Below are 24,274 nucleotides of genomic sequence, written 5' to 3' on the forward strand. Positions count from 1 at the left end.
TGAGTATTGTGTTGACACACTCATGCTTCAATAAAGGCAGTGCCTCATTAACTTTAAGTAATAACTACCTGAAGAAGTGTTATGTACATATGTGTATACTGATCAGCACTGGCCACATATTCTGTCCTGCTTTAGGGTTATTTACCCAGTGAGTAATTGCTTCCATGAGTTCTTAATGAGGTAAACAAACTCTGATAAAAATATGACTTTAAAAACAGGCCAGTGAGACAAGCTTGTGTTTGTGAAGGTAAAATTAATATATGGTTTTACACCACAAAATCAGTGTTCTTTATGTTGATTTTTTCTATTGTCTATTCAAAGCTAATTTTTGCTTAGTTACAAATGTCTCTGTCGAAAACAGATCCTGTTTATTTGAAGAAAATGACTTCCATAAAAGCACATTATAGTACAGGAGTAAATATAGAGAATATTTTTGTATTGACACTAACATTTAAAAACCCATACATGAACACAGAGCTCTACAGGCCTGTTATTATGTGGGCCTCTACAGGAGCAACATTAGCTTCCTTTCATGTGTTTATTAGGAGTTCAGTGTCGCTGTCCACCCCTGGTGGTGCTGAAACTGAACAGGTCGACAACAAGTCTAAACAAGCTTCTAATCATCAGATCTAAAACGTAAATCCAGCAGGCTTTGTAGTTCAAACATGTACCGTGTAAACAACACGAGGACTTGTGGCATCTCTAGCGCCCCTTTGTCTGACATCGACACAGACTGAGCCTCACATGTAATACACATATTTTGAATGAAACGTGAACTGCAGAAGTGGCTCTAAGGTTTTACAGCTTTAGAGTCGACATTCAGACAAGCACATCAATGTCCATCTACAGCAGCATGACAAAAAAAAGACTTAACCCAGCTACAAACAACACAGACCTGAACGCCGCGCCAAAAGAGCGCGTTTTGAAGTTATCATCAGCTTAATATCAAACAAGCTACGAACCCAAACAGCGAGTGTCTCTATCTGCTGCTCTCTTTGTTCCCGCGTCAGCTCAAGCGCGTTAGTTTGAAGTGTGCGGCTCACACATTGCTACTCCGAGCGAGCAAAACACAACTAAGTGCAGAGAGAGGAGGGGGGAGGGAGAGAGAGAGGGAGAGAGATAGAGAGAGAGAGAGAGAGAGAGAGCACGTTGTCTCCGGTAGAGCAGCAGACACGCTTCAAATCGGCCCGCCAGACTCGGAGCTGCGGGAGGCTCGCTCGTCATCGGCACAACAATAGACTGCACACAAACTAAACTGGAACAGTGACATGTGACAAAGTCGTGTGCTGACGCATATTTGCTAAATATTATTTATATCTGTCTATTTTTTCAAGCAAACGAGCCTTTGATGTACATTTAGGGCCAAACAAAGGACCGAAATTAAAATAACCAGGGCGCAGATCCAGCTCTCGCTATCATCGCTGAAAGTCAAAGGCAGAGCCTATATATAGCGTCACTGCCAGGGGTGCCCAACATTTTGACTGTCAAGTGGATCAAGTCGATTGTGTTACGATGTCCTTGCCCTTCACTCCAGCAAACAGCCAGCCTGCTGTGACTGTAGAGCCGCATTGCCGCATTGCGCAACGCAGAGACGGGGGCGAACACAGAGTAACCCAGGACATGCCTCGCTGAGGAGACCCGTGTGTTTCCGAGCTGCAATTGCATCAGGAGATATATTTGCACACAAAAGCTAACCCCGCGGCGCCGTGCGGATATTAGCAATCCCCCAGAGCTGACTCAAAGAACACTTAATTGTCCTCTAACATCTCACACAGTATGCTTTAATTTGATTCACTATCAATGAAATCTCACAAGAACATCTACGCCTCTAACACAATTATTTGATGGATGAAATAGATGTATCTCCAACATGCAGACATTAACAATGAACTCTATTAGATGACTGTGTCATTAACAAGTCTAGGCACTGTGAAGGTGAAAGGTACAGCTAAACACCTTCACCTTTTGTATAACATGTGTTGAAAGTGTTTCACAGATTAGATTACTTCTTGAATTATCTGCATGCAGGCTTAAAAACAACTGCAGCAGGCACAGAGGCACACAACTCAGCTGAATATCACACAGCCATGAGAACACACTGATCTGAAATAGATAATACATAAATAAAACATGTCATAACAGCAGCACAATGACAGCCACACACACGCACACACATCAACAGGTTTTCTCAAAGTTTAAGCAGATCTTAAATGACTAGGGCTACGTGTAAAACATGTACAAGAAGTTATGCTCTATATCGAGATAATAACACCAGACAATAAGAGTGAAACTGTGCATTCACGCTTGCTCCAAAAAGACAAACAAATGCTCTCACCATCGAGGGACAGCCAGTCGTGCTGAGAAGATGGCAGGGCAGGAAGGTCGCGCGCCTTGTATTCAAACACCACAGAGGAAGAGATAACCTCACCGCCCATCGCTACCTGCAGCATCACCAGGCCTGTGTCATGGGCTGGAAGCAGACAGCAGGTCTTAGATTAGACAGCATGTTAACCTTTAAACACTCCGAATGTCTGGTTTCGCTCTTGGTCTCTTGTACGCGCCTGCAAGAGACTAATGTGTTTGGTACAGGGTTTAATGGGATGGTTGTTAAGGCAAGGTTTGAATATAAAAATAAAGGTGTGAGTGTGTGTGTGTGTGGTGTGTTACCTGGGCAGTAGCAGCGCAGCACCCCGGGCTGGATGAGGGCGGCAGGGACACTGATGTGGTCAAAGAGACAGCTGTACTCACTGCTCGACTCCAACCACGGACCGGTGATCAGCACCTTCACTCCACCCTGCGGCACACAAACAGAGGCCTCAGTCTAACATCGCACACTTTGTCCACATAGTTACCAAAGACCATTAGTGTGAAACTAAGACACACTGTCTACTACTAATAGCTTGTGTGCGTCAGTGTTTTTTACAGTCTTGTTAATGTGCCTCGATTAAACATCTGGATTCAGTCCCAAAAACACACCTCAGAGACACAGTGGCCTAAATTTGTGTTCAATTATATAAATCTAAACTGATAGATGTTATAACTCGCCTCTTTAGGAAGTGCGTATTATTTTGTTAATGAGAAATCTATGAGGCTGGAAGGCCTGGCAGCATCCCCTAGAGGCTGCGCTACTCCTTACATCCAAGTAAAACAAAGCTGTTTGAACCATCTGAACAACACAACATATGTTTCCTCTAGTGGAGCTAAAAATAAAACATAAACAACATAGTTGGAGTCATCAGGAATAGAGCACACAACAATTAAACAGTTTGATTATTTAAAGCCATTTAAAAAACATTTGGTCGAGTTTTCTTCCTCTTTTTAGTTAATATTGCAGCATCACACTTCGAGCCTTTGGAGGAAAACTTTGATGTTTTTTTCAAGAAACACAAAATTGTGGAATAATCAGTCTGATGCAACACTGACGATCCAGGAGGAAAGTTGCGGATAAGTATTAGCTGATCGTGTGCACACGTTCGGGTGTTTAGTTAATGAAGTTCTTCGTCTTGTAATTGTTTTAGAAAAACTTGTGTTTCTAAACGTTGTAAACATTATAACTATGTTTCATCATGACTCTACGACAGAGCTGGTGTCTGATGTATTATAAGAGGTACATGGGTAAATTAATGAAGCCACACAGGGGAATCTGTGTAGTATTGAAATTTCATCAAAATCCAATCAGCTGAGTCTCTGATATTCTGCCTCCTTAATGACCACACAGCCAGGCTGCCGGTCTTAGTACAAATTGTGCGTTTAACATCAGTACAAGCCGCCGTCAATCACGGCTGGGTGGTGGAGGGACTGATTTCTTCCTGTAGGGAGCGGCGATGAATAAATAATGAGCGATAATCATGTTGGGTTTACTAACCTCTGGATAAGACCACTCTGGGGAGTAGTCTGTCACACCAAACAGCCTCCCAGTCTCCTGCAGCAGTCCCAGAGCTCCCTGCTCCACCTCCGAGCTCTGCAGGTGGCCTGCTCCTGTGCCCTGCTCCTCTCCTGCTGCCCCCTCCTGGGGCATCAGAACCCCAGTGACTGCTGCCCCCACCCCCCCTCCAGAGCCCTCGACTGAGATGAAATCATTGATGAGATCAGAGAACTGGCTTCCAAACGAAGCCTCGAATCCCTCCAGACTGATGGCTGCTCCTGCCCCGGCTGCTGTGGCTGACACCCCGCCACCCTGCTGAGGGAGAGGAGAGCTGTAGATGCCCCCCTCCATACCCCCACCAGCAGATATAGACTGAGGACTGGCCACCACTGAACTGCTCGCCCCTGACAAGCTCACACCATTACAGAGAATTTCATTTTCCCCACCTCCTCCTCCTCCACCTCCCCCGCCCTCCTCTCCTCCTCCATTGTCATCTGTGGGTTGCAGGTAGTGCTCGGTGTCGACGCTCGTGTAGGCCTCGTGCGGATCCCCGGGCTTTATTAGTAACTCTCCGTTCTCAGAAGCCTTTTCGACCTCTCGCTGTCTCCTGCTGCCTGACTGCTCGGCGGTTGTTTCCTGTGGCGTGAGGGGAAAAGAGCCCACTGCCCCTGCTTGTCCATTTCTTCCACACAGGTCTGAGCTGGCCTGGTGGAGGTGTGTATGTGGGTCTCCGTTGGTGACCGGAGAGTCTGTTGGCACCGTGGGCAGGCTGATGTAAGCCTGAGCCTCGCCTGAGTCCTGGGTCGCATCAGCACCATTGGTCTGCAGCTGGGAAGGCTGGTTTGTCTGTGGGGAGGTCTGGAGGAAGAGGCTAGGGGAAGGGTGGTGTGCAGGTTGGCTCAGACTCGGGACGCATGCTGATGACATCACGGCACTGAAGTCCATCTGCTCTAAGGTGGTGCTCGGACTGAGGCCTGTCCCCTCTCCCACGTAGCTGCTCTGAGCGGACAGCGGCGGCTCCAGGGGCGTAGTTTCCGTCTTGATGTTGTTGACGAGGGCCGGGTTGTAGACAAAGCCGTTAGAGGAACAGTGGAGTCCTCCATCATCGCCGTTACACCCCTCATTCTTCCCTCCACCTCCTCCGTACGTCTGACCCTGCTTGGGATTGTTGAGGAAGCAGTCGGGGTCAAAGGTCATGGTGGTCTCAGGAAGGCTGACTCCTCCACCAGAGTCAAGAGAGCTCGACAGAACCAGCTCTCCTCCCTCCCCTAAGCCCACGCCTCCAGGAAATGACGCAAACCTCTGGTTTTCAGGAGCAACAGCCAGCAGGATGCCGGCGGTGGCGCTCTCATGGGTGGACGCCAGCAGGTGGGTGTGGCCAGCAGAGTAAACCGAATCCCCCGTCAGAGTGGTGACCTCAGACATGAACACAGCTGTGCTCTGAGACAACCCGGCTCCGATGGCGAGAGCGGGGCTGTCGGCCATGTCGCTGGTGATTGACAACGGGGAGCTCTGGGTGGTGTCAGGGACCTCCACCTGGTTGGTGGAGGTGGATGAGGACACTTCCATGCTGCTCTGTGGGAGGAGAGAGGGTTTTGTTATTCTGCCATTCCTCCTCTCTGCTCCGCCTGCTCTGCTCCTGCCCCCTCCTCCTCCAGGACTGGGCTCTGTCTGGCCTTCTGACACGTCGCTGTTCTGGACCTCTGTGCCATCTGCTTCTTCGACTCTCTGCCCCGCCGCTACGCCCGTGCCCACTGCAGCTCCGCCGCCTGCTGCTGCCCCTGACTCCTGCTTGGATGAGATGATGCGCTGCTTGACGCTGGAACATTTCTGATGCAGGCTGCTTCCCGCACCTGGAAGAAGAAAGGAAACATAAACCATTTTAGAAGATGCATATAATCTTCTTTTTCCTTATTCTTACTATTAGCACTGTTGCATATAGTAGCACATACATTTGACAGTGAGTAATGGCGCCCTCTAGTGTTCAGTTTGCACACTGAACAAGATCATGAATAACCTGAAAACACTGCTTGACATCTTCAAAAGCTTTTTATATATATATTTAAAATGTGACTTCTTCTTTTAAAGACACCTCCATTCTAATATGTGAGAGTATTTCACATTCTACATAACATGTCTTTATTAAATGTTTTGGTATTTAGCTGATTCATAATCAGAGGGAAATAACAAATGCCTAACAAATAACCTAATGCCCTTAAAATCCCCTGTATGACCACAGAGGAGTCGCTTCAGTGATTAAAGAAAGCAGCGCTATAAAAGGAAAAAAGCAGAAAGCTTTGTTGTGAGAGCAAATTAGGGCAGGTATACGAGCGAGAGGGAATACGATTCAGCGGGGAGCCAGAAGAGAGGTACTACTTTAGTCAACAAGCACTTAGTTTTGGGCAGCTGTCCTTATTTGCCCTTCTGAACTAGATCAAAAGACGGGTGAAGAAGGATGAGATTGGTGAAGAGTGTGTGTGTGCGCGCGTGTGTATTAGTGAGTGTACTTCAGTTATCTACTCCCTGATGCTCATTTATGAATAATACATGCTGGATATTTCAGGCACCTCTGTCTCCCCTTCCATCCCCCCCTCCTTTTTTTTCTTGGGTGAATTGTGTATCTGCCTCTAGGTGGCAGCATGGTGCTGACTGTCAAAAGCAACAAAAAAAACACAAAATGTAACAGAAAAATCTGATTCTGTGTGAGGAGGACTGGCTGAATGGGAGTTAAATACGCTCTTAAAGGGATGTCTTTTTAGGGAACAAAATATATCTCGACTTTGTGCAGCGTTGTTATGACTACAGGGGCAAATGTAGATAAAGCTAAGGCCTCTGTTAGCGCCTGGAAACACCTTTTAGTGAGGTGAGTTGTCACTTTAAAGCTTAATTATACAAATTAACCGATAAATATGATGTTGTTTCTGAGTATTAACACTTCAAGATAAGATATTTCTCCTTCATACAAAACAGATTTATTCATACCGTCTCCTCTGAACTGCTGAAACCTGTTGTCTCATCTGATGAGCGCTGGCACCGCTCCAGACTGCACCCCGTCCTGCTGCCAACTTGTTTACAAAACCTCCGAGCAAGCCAGTGAACCAAATTAACTGTGTTTTATATTTACTACACTGGTTTCCCAAGGATTAATCATGTTGCTTGGCTGGGATACGTCATCATGTTGTTGTTTTTTTTAAATCATTACTGCACCATGACAGGAGGTATTGCTATTGACCCAAGGTGACTCACAGCCCCAGGTTTAGGGAGAGTGTGCGGGCTGAAACATGAGAGCTGTAGAGTGTAGGAGGGAGGCGAGCGCTGAAGTGACGGTAAATCTAACTCACACATGGGTTTGAGTTGCCCGATGAGCTCCTCCTTGCTCCACTTGGCCCACTCCTTCCTGTCTGTGTTGATGGAGCAGAGGACGGGACCGCATGGCTTCCCGCTGTCGTCCACTGCCGGTACATTCAGGTAGTGCACCAGCACGATGTCTGGGTTCTACAGCACACACACACAAAGACATGCACACACATGGCATCAGTTTAACATTCTTCATTAATTCATTGTCATGTTCTCCCAGCATACGGGAGGAAGAGAATAAAATGATAAGAGTCTATTTACAGAGGGAAAGGGGGGGAGGGATGGAGGAGGAAAGCGAGAGGGAACGTGGAGGTCAGGGAGGAGGTCGGACATAGCGTGTCAGATAAGATTCCCTCACCTGCCCATAAAAGATTTAACAGCTCGAGCCCACTCATCACTCTCTCTGACCCTGCAGAGGCTGTGGAAGCGTCTGTGTTTGTGTGTGTGTGTGTGTGTGTGTGTGTGTACACAGAGAGGGAGAGAGAGTGACTCGGGGTAGTTCTCACTATACCGTGGGCCACCAGTGGACCTATGGAATTTCTACCCCATGAATGATTCAACAGGTGCGTTCACATGCTTCCCTGTGAGCGCGCGTGTGTGTTTGTGGGTATGTGTGTGCGTGAGAGAGAGAGAGAGAAGCTCCTCTTGATGAAAGATTCAGTAGACAGACTCAGGTGAGGGGGAGGACCTGCTGAGGTGGAACACTTTTCTCTCCAAAAGAGGATGGCACAGTGGGCTGCTACAGCCCCACACTGTGCAATGCAACAGCACTCACAGACTGATTTATGATCACATTCACTGATGTGTTTTGATATCTGCGCAAAGAGCAGAAAATGGCACTTGGCAGATAAAGCAGGTGGATTTTCCCTTCATAGTTTCAGTCTGCATGAATCTAACTAGTCGGGCATGCTGGAGAAGAAATACATTGGGTTAGGGCGAATCCGATTTACGCTGGCTGGAACGTCCTTGTAAATTCCATGTGACAAATTATGCAGGAAACTCTTGCGAAGAATACATTAATGTGTGTGCATTTCCATATTTTAAATGGACATACTGGGTATGAAATATTTGCTTTGAAATGAACAGAGAAGGAGGCAATGTGAGATGATGATGTCCTGGTGACCGGCTCTTGCACGGCCAATAGAGTGAGAGACGCGCCCGTATGTGTGTGTGTGTGTAGCTCCTGCTCTCAGGTGTCTCTCACAGGAGCGATAGAGTGAGTCCAACATCTCTATGAAAAACAACATGCTTTTATACACAGGGGACAACCTGTGCTCGCGTGTGTTGGTGTGTATTGTTTGTAGCCCCGGGGTGTTTTCTGGGAGAGGACCACATAGAGAGCAGCGCCTGAGCTCTTGATGCTGTCTATAAGGATGGGGAGTCATGGTTCGATAGCACACTGTGCTGTGCTGGAGAAGTTGCAGTGACAAAGAAATGTTTTCAATACTCTGCACTGTACGTTATACGAGCCCTATAGGCCTGGAATATTGTAGAGATATTCTAGTGTTCAATCAACAGTGAGTTTTATTTGACCCTCTGGCTTTTTGATAGTATGTTTACAATGTCTGCATCTATTTAGAGGATGTAGGTGGTCAGGATTTAGCTTTTAGTGTTCTGTGAGACAAATATAAAGTTGGCTGGATTTAAATGGAAGCCATGCTAATAATAAAGTATCAACACACTATAATTGCTGTCAGAACCCTGATTTGCACGTGTATACATGTGTGAGGAAAAAAGGCAAGGTGGGGGGAAGGGGGGTGGGCTTACCTGCAGCAGCCAATAGCATCTACGATGGAAGGTGGGGATGATGGAGGAGTGGACGTAGCAGCCATACAGACACTAGAGAGAGGAGAGGAAAGGAGAGGAGATTGCAGGGGGTCAACGGGGGAAGAAAAAGGGGGAGGAAGCAAGACAAAAAGTGAAAAAAGGAGAAGAGGGGGAAGAGGACAACAGACGAGAGAACAGGAGAGGAGGTTATACCCACTTAGGTCGTATTGATCACGCTGCTAAAACTTAATCGCAAACATCCTGTTTGTTTTGTTTTTGTAAATACCATAAATCTGATTGTGAATTTTACTGCCTCAGCAGGACTAGAGACACAAGCCACTTGGAATTCACAAAAAGTCACAATGTTGTCAGCGTACAGACACGGCAAGAGAGATCAGTTACAGTGAGGAGGGCAAAAAAATAAAAATAAAAAGAGGAGGAGGAAGCGGGGAAAGTACAGAGGTAGACGACATTAAGAGGAAGACTCCATCCAGCAGAGGATGCTTACACACAAAATAATGTACGTGTGCGTGTGTGCGCGAAGATCGACCAAGTGTGCAGGCTCCAACAACTTCAGAAAGTCGATCATATTCTGGCTTGTTGTGAAGTGTGCGTATGGGACATGTTTCATGCCACATGATGCAATACTGTACCCAGGTTTCTGAAGTTTGACTTTTGACACCTTAAGTTGAAGAATAGTAAAAAAAAAATTGCTGCAAAAGCTTTATTTCCTTTTTAAAAAGTAAGCTAAATAAATCCAGGTCCTTGACAGATGTTGATGCTCTGTGCGACGGAAACTTTTTATACAGAGGTTAGACACCCGCACTCCTAATGAAGTGTGTGTTTGTGGTGTCTGACACAAGAGGGGTAAAATCATGACAGCGACGCCTTCTGTCAAGGTCATCGGCGCCACTTTCTCTGCCTCTTTCCAATCGCTAAAATCAGGGATAACACACACACACACACACACACACACACACACACACACACACACACACACACACACACATATTGCACAGAAAAACACAGATACTCAGCAATCAGGTTGTATATAATCAAAGCTCACAACTCCTGTTCTCTTTCTCGTAAACGCTCGCGCACACTTGTATTTTCTCGCCATTTTGCCTCTTCTCAGAAGTAGCCCGCCCTCTATCTAAAGTGTGCTTTGCCAAAGGCAGAGTGCATTTCCATATATTTCCATTCGATATGAGGAGGCTCTCCATCCAGGGTTGTGTTTTTTCTCTCCTGCTTCCTGCCTCTCCCTATCCTCTTTCTCTCCCTCTGCTCATCTCGCTCCTGCTCCGCTCCTTCCCTCGTTCCCTTGCCCTGCTCCACACACTGCTCGCTCGCTCGCTTGCTTGAGGGGGTCCTGGTGAAGACGTGCACAAACAATTACTGAGCAACTACTAGGGAGAGGAACCCTCGCCTTTGTGTGTGTGTGTGTGTGTGTGGGTGTGCGTGAGTTTGTGCATTCATCCATGATTGCAGAAATATTGCATGTGAGATGAATGTCAATGTGAGTGTGGGCTTGTAAATAATAGAGGTGCAGATGGGAATACTTGATCTCAATTATTCCCTCTACCTCCGTGTGTCTCCTGCTCAACTTTAATGCAAAATTATTGAACCCTCTGCGAGCATCCATGAGCCTCCTTCTCTGTCCCTCCTTCGCTCTCCCTTCTACCTCATTCTTTCTGTTCCTGACACATGCATGCTCGCTCCTCTCACCTCTTGGTATATTCCTGCTGAATAATCAATTTTTGAGCTGGCTGATGTGACTCAAACACACACACACACGCGCGCACGCACACACACACACACGCACAGACGCTGCCTTGAGACTGGATCGATACCTCTCTCTGTTCTGCTGAAGGAGGCATTGACATCATTCCTGGCCTCGAGCCAAACACACTCTTATCCTTCAGAAAGAGGGAGAGAGAGGGAGGCTGAGAGAGGAAGGGAGACAGGGACACAAGCAGGGAGGGAGAGGGGGCACCGCTCGCTCTCTGGAAACACATTGGCCTGTAGCGTCAGCGTGTGTGCGCATTTGTGTTACACGTATGCGTCTCCTCGGAGTGAAGTTAAGGACAAAGATTGGCAGCGAAACCGAACTCAGCGCCAAGCATGTTCATCGACTTGTTTTTCCGCCGCAGTCTCTCACCTCCACTCCCTGGACTTTTAGCTTCATGTGATCCTCTCGGGTGGTCTTCCCGTCTTTCCTTTTCTTCCAGCAGTAGCCATCTTTCCTGTACTTCACCTTCTTACGGTTGTAGAGGATCATAGAGCCATTTTGAGGCCTGAGGGAGGACAGAATAAAGAGTTAGCGAGAGTGTAGCTGTGCACAGCGCTAACCTCTTTAAAAGTGAAGATTCTACTTCCTGGAGCCGGACCAGAAATCATTTTAACGCTGTTATTTCAAACTATCAAAATACGTGTTGCATTCATAAATATCGACTGAAACAAGAAGAATATTATTGATTTCCATGGTTACGTCAATGTTACTCTCCCACAGTCAAGTTAGCCGCCCCTCCCCTCTTATATGTAGACTCACACTCCTACGTGTTAATATTTCAGTAGGGTGATTTATCAGCGCAGCAGGTACATCGGCCTCTAAGCTCCAATTCTACTTACACCTGGTGGGATAAACACGCACACACACGCACGCACACCATACATGCAGAAACACAGAGATGCTACAGTGATATCAAAGATGGCAGGACCTACTGCCGTGTGTTCTTCGGGCTCAATGTCAAACCTGCTGCGCTGCAATCAATCATTACACTTCTAAAACGTTCAGGACAGGTGTGTGCGTGTGCGTGATCCTGTGTGTGTGTGTGTGTGTGTAGGTGGAGGAAAAATGCTTCTCGGCCTTATCTCATGACAACAGAAAGAGAACAGGCCCGTTAACAATCAATAAACTGACACATACTCACAAGTGCTCTCTCCCTCACACACACATACGTAGGACCACACAAACATTTACACACCTCCTCTCTCTGCCCTCCTCTCCTCCATCAACCTCCAGTCTTTATCCCTCTTATCGTTGTATCTCTTTATTTTTCTATTTACCGCCTCTTCAGATCCTCCACTCCCCACTTATTTACACTTCTTTCTCCTCCTCTCGTGCCGCGTATTCCTTCTCCTTCTCGTCTCCTCTCTGCTGGAATTCGACGCAGACCCCGCTATATGGACTGAGATGATTGCAATCTACTCAGAACGCCGTGTGTAGTGAAATTGAATTTGCTTTGAGCTGATTTTCTTTGACACCTTAAATCTGCTCTGTTTTGGGGCGAGCCTGCCAGTTTCTTAGCGGAGTGGAGACCCCCACCCTCCGATCAAAGCCGAGTTTAGTCTCTGTCTCGAGCGGTGTGAGTCATCTCGGAGCTGCTGATTCTAATTATGTTATGGAGAAGATGGATGAGATCAGATGTGTGCCTGCCTGTGTGTGTGTGTGTGTGTGTGTGTGTGTGGGTGGGTGGGAAATACGTGCGTGTTCATAGATTTGTGTGTGCGTGCGCGCGCGTTGATAATGCCCGTGTTCCTCACAAACCCTCCGATTCAAGCAGACATAAATGCTATTGATTGTAACTGGGCTGTGATGTGTGGGATATAAAAAGCTTTTCCACCGTTCCGCCGTGTAGCAGAGCGAAAACAGAGAAGGCAAGGGGAGGAGAGGAGAGTGGGAAAAAAAGAAAAAGAAAGAGAAAGACGGCAAGATAAAGAGACGGAGTGGGCGAGCGAGCGAGTGAGTGAGTGAGTCCGGTAAAGGGAGGAGAGGAGGAGGAGTAGAAAAGTGAGCGGAGAGAGGAGGTGATAGTCATTACTTTGAACTGATGAGGTATTTCACTGAAGGGAGAAATGAAGGTCATTGATTGTTATCTTAATATCACCCCCCCCCCCCCCCCTTACACAAGTGTGCATACGGATTAAAACACACAAACACGCTCGCGCGCAGCCACACATAAATGTCATTGGCTCCGTTAGCTGAGCTCCTTTCCATCTGATGGGATTAGGTGTAATCTGTTCTAATCGTGCCTCGTGTCATGTGTAAATGGGATTATATCTAACTGCTGCTCAATAACACCAATATGACTGCTGCTGCTGCTGCTGGGAGGCCGAGGCTGCACGGCAGCACAACCAATCAATGAGAAATCCATCCACAACATAAACCGTGCAGCCGGCCTCAGGCTGCTCCTGAGAAGAGTCCTTCAGCTGGCACAATGGGAGCGCGCAGGCATCACCTCGGGCTCGCAGCGCTGTCGGTAATCAGAAACAGGCCCGGGAGGTGACCTCTTCACTTACTTTACTTTCTTCTTTTTCTTTTGCTCTTCTTTCTTTTCTATCGCAGCTACATCTGTCTTAACTAAAGTAAATGTCATTAAGGTGACGTATCAATAATTCAAACTGCCCTTTTTCTCCAATCTGTCTCTTTTACTCCTCGTCCTTCCTGCCTGGCGACAACCTCTCCCCGTTCTCTGAACAGAGCTTCCTATGGTTCATTCAGATCGATGAATATTCAGCTGAATCCCTGTTCACACCCCGTCTTATATACACACACACCCCTCCCTATTTAAACCCCCCCCTCACCCTGCTCTATCTGAATTATACATCACTTATCCTAATACATTTACATTCATTATTACTCCATTTCCAGCTGACTAGGTGCTTTACAGTCCGGCCATATTCTGGAGCGCTCTCTACATGTAGAGCGGGCCGTCAGCGGGAGCCCTTGGAGATAGTCGAAGTACATCACTAATGTTTTAATCAAACACGGGCACTCAGTCATTGAGATTAAACCAACGTGACTCACTGGCTGATTGAGCGATGCCGTGTTTGTACGTGGGCGGACGTGAGTGGAAATCTGCAATCTCCTCACCTGGTTTTTGGCGATGTCGTCAGCCACTCATCGTGTTTCTCAAAAGTGATGAGATATGCAGCAATCTCCTGGAGAGACAAAGACAAGACGGAAAGGTTATTCTGCTGTGTGTGTGTGTGTGTGTGTGTGTTTGTGCGTCACACGGAGATAAAACATAACAGGTATTTCCAGATGACCTGCTGATGCCCACAGAGAGCGTGTCACTATCTGATTGCCACGGTGAGGTCCGGGCGCCTGATTGGTCACAGAGCAGCCAGTCAGGAGGCAGATACAGAGGACAGACCCCGAGGGCCAACAACCAATCACGCTCACCGACACACCGATGTCTCTCTCCACTGGGGAGGAAAAGCTATCTCCTCAATACACAGGCACACGCCATATAAACACACACACACACACACACACTCGCGCACAGCAGGGGGTGCAGACCCATACACCAGCTGAGAGAGTTGGCTGATAGGAAAAGTTTTCTTGTACTTTGCAGTTTCACAGTTTCCCGTCAGATAAAGCCTGCTCCTAACTTGATTCTTAATTCCTCCGGCTCTCTTTTCATCTCCTCGGCTCTCCTCTCCTCTCCACACTATTTCTATTCTCCCTCCACACTCACATGAATCCAATAAGGAAAAAAAAAGAAATCATACAGGTGCATTCTTCCGAGAGCAAGGGAAAACAAAACGTCCGCGCACGCACACGCAGACGCGCCGAGACGCAGCCGAAAAGAAACTTTTGTTTATACCTGCTCACGCAACAGCGCCTTTTTCCCTTTGCTCGCTGAACTCTCTCACCCCTGGCTTCCTCCTTGAAACATCACTCTCTCTCTCTCTCCCCCTATCTCTGACTCCTATCTCACCCACTTGTTGTGAAAGACTATGAAATGTAAATTGTCCTCTTAAGGCAATCAGTGTTTGAAATGTGGCACAAAGCAATAGTGAAGAAGACATCAACACTCCAGCACTCCTTCATCTGCCCCCTCAGATCAACAGCCTCTACTCTCCAGACCTCCTCTCCCTCCCTGTCTCTTTATGTGTGTGTGTGTGTGTGTGTGTGTGTTTTTAGGTATTTGTCCCAGTTTGGCATGAGAGCACTTTAGCTCCACGCCGATCAGACGCGATGGAGGGACAAAGAGGAAGAGGGGAAGAAAGGCAGGGAGAGACGAAAAGAGAGAGCAGCTGGAGGGAGCTGGCACTTAACTGGATTGTTTTTTTTTAGTATCCTCCATGCGATAGTCACGTCCCAACCCCCCACTGCCTCGCTCTGTATGCATGTGTGTTTACATGTGTGTGTGCTGCGGGAGGAACTGTCATCACACCCTTAATAATTATCACTATCAAGCTGGCTACTGTTAAAGTCTGTCTGGCTTAGGCACATAAAACGCTTAAGCCATAGCTGGGGACACCAAAACACACACGCGCGCGCGCACACACACACACACAAGCAGTGCCTCATTCACTTATGCATCTATTCATTAGCTGTGACAGGCAGCCACCTCTCCTCCTCCCAAACCACTCCGCAGCAAGTCAATATCCTATACGGCCTCCACAGCCCCGGCAAGGCACTCGGGCTCCCCTAGTGACTGTCAGCCAGTGGGAGGCGGGAGGAGCGAGGAGACGCAGAGAGGAGACGAGGGGCCGGGAGAGACAGAAGGATGGGAGGATTAAGAAGGAGGGAGAGAGAGACTTGCAATTAAAGGCCTGCCCCATAAGAGCCATTAAAAAGCCAGAAACAGAAGAGTCAGCTGAAATGGCAGCCTGACACACACTCTAAAACACACCCCCACACACACACACGCTCTGAGTGCCGACACACACGGCTGCTCACACACACACACACACACACACACGCCCATGTGAAGAGTGACAGAAGTGAGATGGTGAAGGTCGATCCTCAGGAAGTCACAGTTATTGTCCCAGCGGAAAGCAGTGATGGAGCGCTTTGAGCATGCCTGGCGACACACTGACCCTTCAGGAATACTCCGAGTGTGTGCGTGCATGCGCGCGCGCGTGTGTGTGTGTGTGTGTGTGAGCATTAGCAGTGCCAGACGCAGCGACAGGGACAAGTGTCTTTCTCCGGGGATCTACTCTAGAAACCCAGACGTTCTGCATGTCTACGTCACACATGTCTGTGTGAGTCTACGTAATAATACATTACGACAGACAGACACACTTTTCCCAACACGCACCTCTTCCTGTATGTCTGTGCGTGTGTGTGTTTGTGTCTGCGTGTGTGTAGAGAGGTAGAGTTACTTAAGAAATATCTAACAAAGCAAGGCGCATGAGTGGGAAGTTAGATTGGAGCGAGCGATGCAGTTGGGGAAATCAGCCTCCCACTCACGCATCACTGAGACCATCTCCCTCCAAGAAACTGGTGGCATGTACAGAAAAGCAGACAGACAGACACACACGCACACACACACACACATACACTTACAGGCCTCAGGGAGGTTTCCACAGGAAGGAGGGGAAAGGGAGGAGGGTTGGTGGGGGGGTCGCCTACACTGCAACAGACTTATCCAGGAGCTTTCCCCAGGGAGATTCCGTTATAGGGTCTCGCCAAAGGCTGCTGTGTGTGCGTGCGTGTGCGTGCGCGTCTGACGTCTAATGATGAGCATCACCCCGACAGAGATCTGGGGGAAAACAGAGTTGTCTGTAAACTGGAACTGTCACATCCATTCGCGGTGCCTGAAATGAAGGCTGCCTCTGGTCCTCACCGCAGAAATCATTTGGCGCTGAGCGCTTTATTTTGGCGGTGCGGGGAGGTAGCGAGCTGAAGTGTCCTATTCAACTACAGAATCTGCCTTCTTCCTCCACTGTGGTAAGCCTTGTATACATATATGGAGGGGGGGAAAGGACTGCATTAGCATTACCCGGGGAGGTCTGCTGATGCTGTAACTCGCTCCTGCGCACCTCCACAGACTCTCTTCCTTCCCAGAACAGCCCCCGTCGGTGTCTGACGTTGATAGACACTCCATCCCAAACTGCCTCCTGGTGTTATTATTTCATGTTTCTGCAGACTGCTCACTTCTCTGAGGTGGTTATTTTGATCCAGAGCGATGCACTATCTCAGCCATTTGTTCAACCCACTTCTTATTGATCATGCTCTATTTTTAACATGCCTCCTTCAAGGACTCGTCCTGTTAATTAAGACTAACAATTTCATGCTAACCCTTTTTGTTGTGCATTGGATTTGCGCTATGATAATCAATAATAGATTAGAATAGGGGGTGCCTGTGGGCATGTATCCACGGTTGATGACAGGGATGTAATCTCTATTTACAGGTTCTACATAGAAATGTAGAACCTTGTAGGCAGGGATGTGGATTTCAAGGATGGCAAGCATTCTGGTTTTAGTTTGTAGAACGATTGTAGTCCGACTAATATTGACCAATCATGTATCAGCAGGCTGCAGCGTATGTAGGAAAACAGTCCGTGTAGAGAGCAGAAGCAGGCAGAACATAATCCGCTGTAACCACATCCTGGCTCCTATCAGCGGCTATCTGACGACGATTTACCTTCTTATTAATCTCTGTAAACAGACATCTGCATGCTAACAGCTAACAATCCGCTTGAGACAACTTCCCTTGACGCTGTGTCACGAAAGCAGTTCAGCATTCAGATTTCCCAACTTCCTTGAATGCATCAGAAATGATCGATCCGACCTCCGTTCAACAAACAAGCATTTTAAAAGTTTTCTTCTCCTCTTGAGGACAGACCTGACAAAGCTTCATTTTTACTTTTTGCAAATCTGCGTCATGATGTTGAAATTTCGGCAAAGGTAAGACCCGCAAAATAAATTAAAGTACATCACCAAAGCACCATGCGGAAAAGGAAGTTGTTTATCGCTAACCGCCGGCTACATGGCCCGACATGTTCACCATTGTGCCCAGATGCTACATCGTCGTCAGACTATAGCTGGTGGGATCCGAGATTGACAGGAAAGTGACAGGGTCAGCCTCTTAAGGTGGCTGCACACTGCCCAGACAAACGCCAACCAACTCCAACCAACACCGACTGTCTGGTCAGTGTGCGCCAACAGTTGGTGTTGGATGGATTTTGTCATGTCCATTCGGGTTTGGTGGAGTCGTGTTAAGTCGGACCAAGGTGCGCCTTTTCCACGCACAACCTTGGTCCATGCACAACAAAGCAAAAACTTAAATAAGAAAAAGTACGCAACAAAAGTCTGTCCTGTCAGCTGGTGTCTGGGCAGTGTGGAGCCGGCAGTTGGTTTTCCGGAACATTCTAAAGAATGAAACCAGCACCTGCCGACTTTAGACTGTTGAGGTGAGCTGGGCGTTGTCTGGGCAGAGAGCAGCCACCTTTAGAATGATGAATCCTGAATGACCTCTAAAATCCTCAATGTCACAAAGCAATGGCTGCTCCTCAGCAGACTGTGAGCTAATGATTCATACAGATAGAGACTTAGTTATGTAAATAACGTGTCTGCTGTTGTTCCAGACCTGAAATGTCTTGTTTGCACTCTGTTCATATAACCTGGCTAATTAAAATGTTTGGCTCTCACATAAAGCGCGCCCGACAATGACTTACAAAGGATAATTCTGTTCTGTTGTAGCCACACAATGAAACTCCATCAAGTCAATTGTAAAGCGAGCAATAATGTGTAGTTTGTATTATATTCCCAAACTGCCGCGCTCCCCGCTGTGTGGTACTTTGAACAGCCTTTATATTACCTCCACTGGCTAATACAACTGCTTAATGCTGTTTCCATAACAACTGTTGCAAAGCCCCTGATCAGAATTCCTCTCGAGCTCGCCTCGTGTTTATCATATAAACACCTCATCACACACTGGGCAACACACACATGCACACACGCGCGGACATAAAAGACTTGTACACACATGCATACAAATGGGCCGTCTATTAATACATGAAGTCGCTTGTGTGGGAAAATATTTAAAGGAAAAACTTGTCCTGGCTTTTTCTATCTCTCCTCCTGTTTGACACACACGCGCACACACACACATTTAGCGCTGGATTATCATTGGAGGACACGGTCTGACCTTCAGAGGGGACCCGCCCCCGTCACCTGGTTGGGAGAGAGACGCGCGTGTTACATCCATCTCTGTCACACCCCGGCTCTCACAGCATTCACCGCACTTGAAAACACACACACACAAAAATGGTAGGACGCATAGGCATGAATGAGTGTATATGCACACACACACATGCAGACCCATAGAGACTGGGTCTCAGAAGAGTGTGTGTGTGTTGGCTGCTGCCCGCGTGAGTGACGGCTTTATAATGAAATAGTCACTCTCCCCTCTCCTTCACTCCCTCACTACCTCCCCTCTTGGTTTGACCTCTTTACTTTCTCCCCCCAGCTCACCCACTTCCCTCTTTTTTTTCTGGCCCTCTCATCTCCCTTTCACCAATATTTAGAAGTCCAAATGTTGAAGGTGGCTACACACACACACACACACTGACACAGTGTAGAAAGTAGCACAAACTTCTTCGGAAGAGACCTGAGAGCGAGGACGAGTCAGCTCCAATCCACTGAGGGAACATCAATCATCCTTTTCTAAGACTTCCTCTCTGTTGCGTACCTTACCTGTCCTCTTCCCCTTGCCTTGTATTTGCATTTGAGGAGACGGCCCCCTCTCTCGCAGCAGGGGGGCCAACACTTCAAAGGCGGCAACAGGTGTGTGGTGTCAAACACAATGCCAGGACCCCTGCTGCGCCAGGGCGTCTTGGATAAAGCCTGTCAGAATCCTCAAAAACTCCCACAAAGTTACCTGAGTAAAGACACGCACACACGCACACACACACGCACACGCACGGAGGTATATTTTAAATCTCTAATGACAAATGTCTGTTTGCCAGTGGGAGGCAGGAGACGAAGTTAGAGAGTGATAGAGACACTAGTGGGGGTCTCAATGAAGGAGTCTCCAGCGGCTGTGTTAACCCCTGATTCCTCGCCGCTCTGTGAGTCATTGGGCCCGCCGAGGCTCGTTGCTGCTCTGCTATTGTTGATGCTTTTGTGTTGAGGAGGTTTGGTTCGCTAAGGAGAGAGAGAGAGAGAGAGAGAGAGAGAGAGAGAGAGAGAGAGAAATAGTGTGTGCCACCTCTCATTGACATAAATACTTGTTTACAACAAGACATAAATTGGCACCCTGTCAGTCAGTCTCTCTATTTCCCTCTCCTTTAACTCCCCTCCTCTCTTTCCCTCCACGTCTCTATCACTCTCTCTCTCTCTCCGTCTCTCCCTCTGTGCTGCTAAGCGTATTACAACACTCCCTGGTTCAGCCCTCTCTCATTACCATATTCTAATTACATTCGTTAAGGGGAGCATTTGGGAGTTTAATGAATAAATTTGAAAGATGGGTCTCTGTGGCGATCTTTAGGTTTGTCTCCTCCTCACCAGCACGCTGAAGATGGCAGCATATGTGTGTGTGTGTGTGTGTGTGAGCGTGTGTTGCAGTGCGAGGTTACGCACCTGGTTGGTGTGTGTGTGTGTGTGTGTGTGTAAATATCACCGTGGCTCCATTTCAGCAAGAAACAAACAAATCTAGTTAACTGCCGGAGCTCACGTGGAGTCCTCTCTCAAAAAAAATCAATCCAGAATTCTGTTTGTCTCCCACAAATAAAGATTTCATGTCATTTGTTTGTTGTTTTGGAAAAAATCTCGGAGCCACCCATGTTGAAGTCATGCATATTTAACTCTTCTCAAGCCTCAAAAACAAACTGCCAAAGACAAGCATCAATTTATAGTTGAACAAATTGTCTGCAATCCCGGATTCATCTTCTCTCCCGGCTTCAGATGTACAGGCCTCGCACCAGGAGACAGGCAGGTGGAGGTAAAACGATCATAAGTAGAAGTAAACATTAAAGGTTATCCACCCACTGCTGTGCAGTTTGATGTGTCTCTGCCTGGAATGAAGCCTTGGGCTGTCGACCTGAACACGCTGTTAGTGCCTCGCAACCACTCTTTCAGGGTATTGCAAAATGAGATGTATCTCTCACACGCTTTAATAAAGTAGTCTCTAATGCATTGATTACAAATCCTGATGATTGACAACTTGTTCTTCAAAAAGTGAAGGAGCAAAATCCTCTATTGCTCAGAAATTACACTTTAAAACATGTTCAGCTCCCATTGATTACTGACAATTAAAGAGGGGGTATTATGCTGTTGCACATTTTAAGACGTATTTATAATCTTACAATGTTGGATGTCCAGACTAAACATGTGTGAAGTTTCAAATCTGTAGGTAAAAGTACGTTGGAGTAATCCCCTGCTAAAAAAGTCTCAGCCAGCAGGCTGCTGTGAACGCTTGCTTTCAGACAGACGCCTCCAGACGCTTCACTTTGTGATGTCATAAAGTGGTGGAACTCTATATTTGGCCATTTGCCCGAGACACAGCAGAACTTCCTGCCCCTGGCACAGTTCAAGGACACGCCCACCCAGCAGCTCAGTCTGCCTCTAAATTTTGTTTTCACTCCACTGCTCTGCTCAACGGCTCTGCTCATCAGGTTGATGTCTAGAATGTCTAGGAGAAAGTATTTCTTTCGCTGTGAAGGAAAGACATCAGTGTTTACTTTTTCAAAGGACAGGAGCAGCAGACATTCATTTCAAATCGAAACAGTGAAGTTTACTCTTTGCAGACAATTCTGTAGCATGGCCACAGGGTAGGAGGCGTGCCTCAAACACTGCCCCTCGGGAAGGCTTCAAAGAGAGCTGGCCAATCAGAATAAGCAGGCTTGTAGGGGCAGGGTTTCTTAAAGGGACAGAGCAGTCGTTTTAGGCAGAGGCTGTATGAGGGCCTGCACAGAGCACCAGTGTGATAAAAATTAGGGTTTTTTTAAACTGTAAATTATGCTAAGCTACTCCACAGTTATCACAGAGTGAAAGTATGAAGCTTGAAATTATATGAATACCTCACCTTTAACAGTCTCGTCTAAGAAAACACTTTTACTGCAACTGCACTAAATTAAAATAATGCTTCTTCTTTTTGGCTAAAAACATTTTTGGAGAAAGATTTTCCACAAATCTGGAGTCAGCTAAATTCGGGCAGCGTCAGGAACTTCTTTATTGCATCTATGATGGATTTGTTTCACTTTGAATTCAACCATCAATTGTGAAATTCCTCCATTACTTTCCCTCGACTGTAATCGCTCCGTAGCTCACGAAACACACGGGCAGTGATATGATGTAAATGCAAATATCCGATAAACACAATCCATGCCATTAATAGTTTATAAGTGTACGGTAAAGTGAATCAATAGATCCAAAGGGACTCCTCTTCACTGAGGCTTCAGTGTATTTACAGTGATGATGCACTGTACAAGGTGTCAGCACCTTCTCTGCAAACACTGTGACTCATGCAGTGGGCGCAGTAGTATGTTAGCTATCTTTAAACTTCTCTATAATGTAAGATGCATGTATATAAATAAATAACAGGGGGAGATGTGGAATAAAACAAAGCTTTTTATTGTTTAGAGTAGGACAGCAGCTGTTTCTATTTGTATCCCGCTTAAAGAAACTATCATGATCGTTGGGAGACTTTAGTTTGCTTAAATACATAAAGTTGTGCCAAAGCGCTTTAATAATTGTTCTTATTTTATGCACTTGAGCCTTTGTAGGCGACAGACATCAGTCATTGCCTGCCGTGCTGTCTGTGCTAACTTTCCACCTCATATGAACTGTAATGGACTGTGACTTTCTAGTTCAACACGGCAATGGCACCTTAGAGGAGAGAGGGACCGCAGCTCGCAGCCTCACTCAGAAAAGTGATGTTGATTTTGTGTGTGGGACATTGTTAAGACTTGCAAGCTGGCAGGCAGCATATACAAACATACCGCCAGAGCACGCATGCTGCCAACAAGAGGCACTCAAGCAGATATAGGCTTAACACTCGGTAATACCTGAATCTGGGCTGGAGAATCTTGCCATGTTTGTTCCTGTTTGCTGGAGTCGTGAGCTTCCACGGGATAACAATCACATTTTGGGAGTTATTTTGCTTCAAGTTCGACGGAGGAACTTCAAAGATGGCTGCATTATTGTCAGCACAAACTTTCCCTGTTAAACAGCATGAATGAACACTTTCTGAATCTCAGTTGGAGACGCTTTCCTTTCCATACGAGGTGTTAATCAACCCCCAGCCAAGCGCTTTATATAAACTGTACAATCAAACAATTAAATATATGCACTGTCAGTATGTAAATGCAGCATCAGTGTCCCTTTAAGAGTTGCCTCCTCAGAGAACAGCATGATGGATGATATATTACAGCTGAGCCGGTCTTCGACTAATGACACAGCTGCATTACAATACACAACGTAGCACACAGCTAATATTGCGTATGCACACTCACACACACACACACACACACAAATGCCACCTTGTTTAATCCCCCGGGAATCAGTGAAATTTGATTAGTGTGACTTTTACAAACACACTCCATATGAGAGTAGACGTTCCATACATCAGCAGGAGGGAGGAGGGAGGAGGGAGGGAGGAGACGGGCGGACGGGGAGGTACGTGATGCCAGGTAGAGCTGCAGTTTGGGAGGACAAACACTCCGTACACACTGTGAATGAAATGCAACACACACACAGACACATATTGTACACACACAGTGCACCCTACGTCTATTACGGTAAATGTGGGAACTGGTGTATTTACCAGTAAGCGTGCACATCTCCCATGGTAAATCTTGTGAATGTGTGCATTTACAGGAAAACGTTGCTTGCCGCAGCGCCGTGACATTCACTGTTCTCTCACACTGTTTTTGGTGTGTGTGGATATTATGTACAAGAAGGCCGATTTTCGTCCATAGGGTCGTGTTTGAGCATGTCTGTATTCCGGGCCTATGTGTGTGTAGCATGTTTGTACTAATAACAGAGTAAAAGAGGTGAATTTCCCCTCGGGAAATAATGACTACATCTTATTCTTTATGTTTGGTATGTTTTCATACATGCCTAAACATTTAACCTGCACAAAAGTAGGATAAGGAATGTATGAAATCGAGGCAATTGCACCACTTTTATGGCGTGTATGCCTCTTTAAAGTAATAATCTCAAAGATTTTCATTTAAATAAATGTCTGTTAAGTCTCTATCTATCGCCGATTGAGGTAACACAATGGTGATTGAGCCTATGGACCACTGATGAAAGCCTTTGCATTTGCAGGATTACAGACTGGGTGCAACTTTCACGGAACAAATCACAAGCGGCGCCCAGTTAGTGACGCGTTTTCCATCACCCAGCAGTGGTTGGTCTGCCAGAGAGGGTAGGCGGAGCTAAGCGGCTGCTTTTCCGGTCTCTGCGAGTGTTGCGAGTAAACAGTAATCTACTATGGCTGAACAAACAAAGAAAAGATCGTTGACTACAGATACAACTTCAAAAATAAGTGAAAATCCAAAGAAAAAGAAACAAACTCGACGCTCAGATGAAGGCAAACAGTC

At 46.8% G+C, this 24,274-nt stretch overlaps 1 protein-coding gene across 2 annotated transcripts in view; it reads right to left on the bottom strand.

Moving 5' to 3' along the window:
• The window catches only part of LOC138605757 (calmodulin-binding transcription activator 1-like), a 50,825-nt gene that overhangs the window by 10,925 nt on the left and 15,626 nt on the right, over positions 1–24,274 (bottom strand). For both annotated transcript variants that reach the window (XM_069678181.1, XM_069678180.1), the window contains exons 4-10: positions 13,863–13,930; positions 11,148–11,283; positions 8,990–9,061; positions 7,207–7,360; positions 3,866–5,718; positions 2,668–2,794; positions 2,336–2,470 (exon numbers count right to left, since the gene is read on the bottom strand). In XM_069678181.1, the coding sequence (XP_069534282.1) occupies positions 2,336–2,470; positions 2,668–2,794; positions 3,866–5,718; positions 7,207–7,360; positions 8,990–9,061; positions 11,148–11,283; positions 13,863–13,930 (2,545 nt within the window). The remainder of the gene's footprint in view (positions 1–2,335; positions 2,471–2,667; positions 2,795–3,865; positions 5,719–7,206; positions 7,361–8,989; positions 9,062–11,147; positions 11,284–13,862; positions 13,931–24,274) is intronic.

Source organism: Semicossyphus pulcher, unplaced genomic scaffold (genome assembly GCF_022749685.1).
Source record: "Semicossyphus pulcher isolate SPU_LCO1_2020_fin unplaced genomic scaffold, fSemPul1.0.p SCAF_3, whole genome shotgun sequence".
In the NCBI taxonomy this organism is placed as follows: domain Eukaryota; kingdom Metazoa; phylum Chordata; class Actinopteri; order Labriformes; family Labridae; genus Semicossyphus; species Semicossyphus pulcher.